This window comes from Rousettus aegyptiacus, unplaced genomic scaffold, assembly GCF_014176215.1.
Source record: "Rousettus aegyptiacus isolate mRouAeg1 unplaced genomic scaffold, mRouAeg1.p scaffold_m13_p_2, whole genome shotgun sequence".
In the NCBI taxonomy this organism is placed as follows: Eukaryota; Metazoa; Chordata; class Mammalia; order Chiroptera; family Pteropodidae; genus Rousettus; species Rousettus aegyptiacus.
In genome coordinates this window covers 126,028,454-126,034,813 of record NW_023416295.1, presented here as the reverse complement: position 1 = coordinate 126,034,813, position 6,360 = coordinate 126,028,454, and the positions used below count along the sequence as shown (strand labels likewise).

The 6,360-nt window shown below is 46.9% G+C and overlaps 1 protein-coding gene across 1 annotated transcript; it reads right to left on the bottom strand.

The window, feature by feature from the left end:
- Positions 1-187: 187 nt before the first annotated feature.
- Positions 188-4,780, bottom strand: LOC107521286 (major intrinsic protein of lens fiber). Its single transcript, XM_016165840.2, has 4 exons — positions 4,389-4,780; positions 3,722-3,886; positions 3,214-3,294; positions 188-1,842 (listed from the first exon to the last, which is right to left on the bottom strand). The coding sequence occupies exons 1-4, from the start codon at positions 4,746-4,748 to the stop codon at positions 1,657-1,659; spliced, it is 792 nt and encodes a 263-aa protein (XP_016021326.1). The 5' UTR covers positions 4,749-4,780; the 3' UTR covers positions 188-1,656.
- Between the last annotated feature and the right edge of the window lie 1,580 nt (positions 4,781-6,360).

Genomic DNA, 6,360 nt, shown 5'->3' with positions numbered 1-6,360 from the left:
TGACCTCGAGCAGGCGGGGAGGTAGTGGTGATAAAGTAAGGAAAAGGGGAGCTGTCACGAGTACTGTTTTATCTGAGTCCATCCCCTACATTGAGCCAAAAATCATAACGCAATGAATTTTTCGCTGACTTAAGGTAATAGGAATCAAAATCCAATTAGAAGTGAATTTACAAACATTCTTCCCCTTCTCCTAGTCAAGTGGATTATTCCAAAGTCTTAGAGGGTTGGTTAGAAAAGTTGCGCTTTATTTGGGAAGAAGTGCGGAATTGAGCAACAGGGAAGAGTAGACTTTTGCGGAGCGGGGGTGTCTGTCATACTGGAAGTATAGATTTAAAGCTTGCGAAGTATGCAGGAAACTCCTAAAAGGAAGAGATCAACAATAAATATTCATTGATCAGTTGAGGATCTCCTCTGGCCTGTGCTGAGATGAGTGTATTTTGCCAACAACAAAAGAAGACAGGGCTCAATTGAATAATTATCTCCTGAATTAAGTATTTGAATAGAAGGAATCAATTTCTGGGATAGGAGAAGAGTTAGAAGAGATTTGCTGAAGATGAAAGAACAGTTGAGAGAAAAGTGAAAGACACAAAAAGGGAAAATTAAAAAAGACTATAAAACTAGTGATAAAAGCAGCAAGATGCCGTTTGAAGAGTGTTTTGATCTGTTCTAACTAAATTAAAACTCAGGGTCAAAGCCCATCCCTCCTACACTCCCACCCCCACCTCTACCTTTGCTCCAGGTATCAGATTTCCTGTTTTTGCCTTGGAGCTCTTCTGGGGCTTAAGTACCATCTGCCTAGAGGCCCCACTGGGAATGTCAGGCAGAACCATTAAGCTACTTGATTTTTCTAAATTCTAGGCTCACCCACCCCTTGTTTAGGTTGGGAGCTCACTGGCCCAGGCCCTCCAAAGAGATCCATCATGCCAGAATGAACACAAAACCCAGCCAGTGGATGTAGACAGGTTTATGTGGCTTTACAGAACAGTTCAAACCTCAGTGTTCACTTTTCTCAGAGCTACTTCCCCACCCAAGTCCCTGGGGCAAGCATCCCTGAGATAAGTAGGCTATACTTCTATTAACTTCCCCCAAACTTTTTGATACAATTGCATCCTGAACTGGGGCTAATACTTCTATTTCCTCTCTCTCTCTCTGCCCCTACCCCCTTCTCCCAACCCTTGGAATGCCTTAACTCCTTCATTTCTCTCCTTCTGTCTCCTTTGAGGAGTACTCCTTGCTTCCTGGCTCCCTCAGAAACCTAGAACCATACACTTGACTGGTCTTGGTTCCCTGTGTTCACCACACTGGGTTGGGAGAGGAAGGTATAGGATGATAGCTCTTTGCCCTTCCTTACCTCTCCTGCCATGCGCCAAACTCAGACACAGCCACGTTCACTCACATTCATACGCACAATCATGCACACACAGCGGCGAAAAGAGGTGGGATGGGGAGGAAGGGAAGTTTGCACCAACCAGCTCATGAATGCAACTTGAAAGATTTCACACGGCAAAAGAAAAAAAAAACACGCACATAAATTTAAAAATAAAGAAGTACATGCCCCTCCCCACAGTCTATTTCTTCATCCAGGGGCTGGCTTAGCCCCTCCATGTCTCCACGTAAACCCAGAAGCTTCCTACATTCTCTATCCAACTGGAGCTTTTATAGGGCCTGGGTCTTCAGTTCAACAGGTTCCCCTGTGCCCTCTGGTTGTCCATTGGAGTCACTGGGCCTGGTACCCTTGAGAATAGACAGTCTCTCAGAAACACTCTTGAGCCGAGGGAAGAGGAGAAAGTCGTAGAGGAGACTGCCTAGGCCCCCTCCAATGATTGGGCCCACCCAGTACACCTGTAGGAAGAGGAAAGAAATAATCAGGCTTGGGGAGGAAATCAAAAGCAAAATGGCTCTTTTCCAAACTCCATGGATAGAAAACAGGCATCTTGCATTTGGCACATATAATTGGGCACTATTTAAGGGGAAATTAGTGTTGGTTAGTTTGTTTGGTTTAAAACTAGCCTGTTCCACTGCCTGTACCTCAAAATTCACCATTTCTTTTCTGACTCATCAAATTATTCCTTTATCCCACACCTTCTTAGGTATATTCTATTTGTTGTTACCAGTTTACACTAGTTTATATATTGCTTTGAAAAAATTTTTTTAATTGTGATAAAATACACATAACAAAATTTACCATCTTAACCATTTCTAAGTGTGCAGTTCAATAGTGTTGAGTATATTCACGTAACATGTTGTACAACAAATCTCCAGGACTTTTTCATCTTGCGAAACTGAAATTTCATACCCATTAAATAACTATTCCCCATTTCCCCCTCTCCCCATCATCTACCATTTCGCTTTGTATCAATGAATTTGACTACTCTAGGTACTGCATATAAGTGGAATTATACAATATTTGTCTTTTTGTGACCACCTTATTTCATTAAGCATAATGTCCTCAAGGCTCATCTATGTTGTAATGTGTTAGCATTTTCTTCTTTTTAAAGGTTGAACACTATCTTATGGTTATGTATATACCAAATTTTGTTTATTGATTCATCTGTAATGGACACTTGGATTGCTTCCACCTTTCGGCTATTGTGAATAATGCGGCTATGAAAGTGGGTATATAGCTTTGACAATGTTTTGGAATTATTTTCATGTTTGTCTGACACATGGCCACACACAGCCAGTTTTTACTGAGGACTCATTTCACATGGGATTCTGTGATAAGTATTTCACACATGTAACTTTCACACTTCTCATAACACCTCATTTTATAGTAAGGAAACTAAGGTGCAGAATGATTGAGTTCTTTGCCATAGCCACACATGAGGTTAGTAAAGTGCTAGAATTGGGATGAGATCCCAGCCCATTTGGGCTCATACACATCCTGACTTCTGAGAGTAGAAGTTTTGGTCTTCCTGTTCAGTTGTCTGTCCTCACAGTGCTTGTTTTGGAATCCAATGGATAGTTAGTAAAATTCCCTGAGTAACTAGCAAAGGAACAATATGAGCAAGAGCTTCTCCTTCTAGCAAATTAATGAACCCTGCTTACACAGGCAGGCCAAACTCTGTGACAGTCAAACCCTGTGACAGCCTGCTTAACTGAGTGCTGGTATAGCAGTTAACACATCCAAATGGAAAGCAGGAACCAAACCTGGAACCTGCAGTCCACACCCATCCAGGAGGGGTTCAGGATCTTGCCCCTCTCCTCACTCACCCAGTGGTTGGTGAAGTTTCTGGTGAGAATGGCTGGAGCAAAGGACCGGGCAGGGTTCATGCCTGCACCAGTATAATACATCTGCAAAAGACACAGTTGTAATTGAGTACTTCCCCCCAGCTCCACCCTATTTTCTCTCCCCACTATCCACATGCTCCTTAAGGCTGGCACCTTGCCTCCAGCCAGCAGCAAGGAGGGAAGGACAGCCACATGGGGTCCCACAATGGAGTGAAGGCACAGATGCCCAATATGGGGACAGACTATGGATCCACAGGCAAAGTCCACATCTATCCGTGATGCATGCATTTCCACCTTGGCTTCAAGGACTAGACACAGCAGTCACAAGAGAGAGAGGAATAGCAAGGTTGATTCCTCTGTGCTGAGTGATACAGAGGGAGTTGGGTCATGTTTATATTTGACAGGTGGGCGGGAAGAACCCTTAAAAGTCAGGAAAGATTTGGGGACCTTGGAATCCTTAAATGAGAAGGTGCTCCCCTCTTATGCTTACCCCAAAGAGGTGCCCCAGGGTGAGGGAGAAGCCAACAGCCAGGGCCACAGAGCCCATGCGGCCATTCCGCCTCTCGTCGTATGTGGCAAAGATGCAGAGGACGAACTGGAGCGTCAGGAAGATCTCCACTGTGGTGGCTTGGCCCACACTCACCCCAGGGTGCAACTGGGCAAAGGAAAAAGAAGGGAGGCACTCATTAGGAAACCTCAAGGCTTCCCAGGCAAGACCCTCCCTTATAGCACCAAGTCCCTGGAAAGGAAGGATAACACGACCCCTTTCATAGTAACTGTATTTTTTTCTTAATTTATCCTAATCCTAATAATATTTCTTCATGTTGAAAATAATTACACCCACTTATGCAGATGCGGAAACTGAGGCCCCATAAGGTAAAATACGTTTCCTAAAGAACCTGTAAGGAGTTGAAAGAAAAGCTGTGACTGGAATTCAAGTTTCCTGATTCTCATTCCAGGGCTCTATGCCTTCCTTATCCCTCTAAACAACTTGTTGATCCTCCCCATCCTGAAATACACACACACACACACACACACACACACACACACACACACACACACACACACACACACACCCAGATCCCCAGGGTACTGATCCACCCATATCAGGAAGTCAGGGCATCAGGTTCCCTCAGCCCCACTCAGCTGACCATTACCGTGTTAAGAGCTAGGTTTCCTCGGACGGCAGGCGGGGTAACACTATACAGCACAGCGGCCCCAGCCACGGCTCCCAGGAGTTGGGCTGCCATATAGCAGAAGGCACGGAGTAGGGACATCTGGGAGCCCACAAGGAAGGCAAAAGTGACTGCAGGATTGACATGGGCTCCACTGATGTGGCCCACAGCTTGCACCAGCGTAGCCAGGGCCAGGCCAAAGGCCAGCGCCACCTGAAGGACATGCAGGGGTCCAGGGGCCCAACGCAGTGAGGCCCCGAGTCCGAAGAAGACATAGAAGAGGGTGGCAAAGAACTCAGCAAATATGGCCCTCCAGAAGGAGGCTGACCGCAGTTCCCACATGGCAGGGGGGATGGGCTGGATGCCTGGGTCCCTGATACCCCCCTGGCCTGATCTGGGTGGCCAGTCCCCTTTATAGAGGACTCTTAATCCCTGGGAGGGGCAGGCTGAGGTGGTTGGCCCAGCCTCTTAACCCCTTCACAGCTGCAGAGGGCTGGGCCCAGTCTCATGCATCAGATAAAGTTGCTGGATTTTCCCCTCCCTCTTCAACTGGGAGATGAGCAGAGTCCTGGGTATGAAGGTGGGGTTAGAATCAGGGCTAGAGAGGCTCTGAAAGGAAGGGACCAAGAAGAGGGAGCCTCAAAGAAGCTGCCTTTCTTTTCATGTTAAAGTTGGAGTTCATAACCCTGATCGACATCTATATTAGAACGTTCCTCAACACTGTTTGGAAGGTCAGTCAAGTCGAGTTTATTTCACGGAGTATGAGACTGTGCTCCTGGGGGCCTCCAGGCTCCTCTGAGCCAGCCAGGGGTAAGGGTGGGGGTGGGGTCAGGAGTGGGGTCCAGCAGGGATGTTGGATAACTGAAGAGAATTCTTTAGTCCTCTGGGATTAGAAGGCCTTCTCCCATTGGCTGGTTTGGGCTGGAATCTGTGGACCCTGCAGCTCTGGGACAAGAATAGTTCTGCTGTGTCTGGCTTTCTCCTACCCCTGGGTTCCCTACCCCCAACCCATGCCAGCACCTCCCTTTCTAAATCCTCAGCCCAGCCTTTTAAACCACAGAGACAGATAAGGGGAAGAGGTTATCTTCCATGGATAGGCTGGGAGTGGGGTTGGAGGGCTGGGGAGGGGAAAGAGGGGTTAGTAGTTAAATCTCAGGATCCGCTTGTACTTCATCTTCTTTAACTCAAAAGGTCCTAGCGAGAAGTAAAACTGAGTCATGTCTATGAAGCAATGGGAGGATCTAATGCCTCCTAATATGGCTGTGATCAGGACACTAGGCTCCTAAACCTTGATCCCTAGGGAAGGGTTGGGGTGAGGGTGTCTGGGGAAGCAAGCTGGTCAAGGAGAGAGAAAAAGGACAAAATGGGAAGGAAAGCTTGGGGAAAGAGGTTCATTTGTACTCTGGCTTGGTAAATGACTTGGAACCTAGAGGTAGGGGCTGTGTGGTGATGTAGAAGGCAGAATGGGACACACTGGTAAGGTCCGCCATCTTTGTATAGTGGCAAGTCATAGAGGCCACAAGCTTATCCCAAGAAGCACCAGAGGAGAACAAAAATTTAAAGGATAGTTGTGCAATATTAGTGCCCAGCATTGGTCTCATCCAGTACACCTGTGGGGAGAGAAGAGGCACACAGATCAGGGCCTATGCTCTTCTCCTCTTCCAATATCCAGCTTGGAGATGGACAGAAAGAGTTACAGCTCATCTAACCCATTCACATGCAGGAAGAGTTGCTGAGAACAGGTCAGAAAGCACCCAAGGGTACTATAGCTCCCAATTCCACGGAAGCAGAACAATCTACCAGAGGTCCTTAGAGTCTCTTGTGTCCTATAGAAGCCCCACCAATCTCCTAACTTCAGGCACCGTAACCCCTACTGCATCTCATCCAGTGATGCTCCCAGGTCCCAGTACCATCACTGGCTCCATTGTGGGACCTCATGTGCAGGGTTCATACT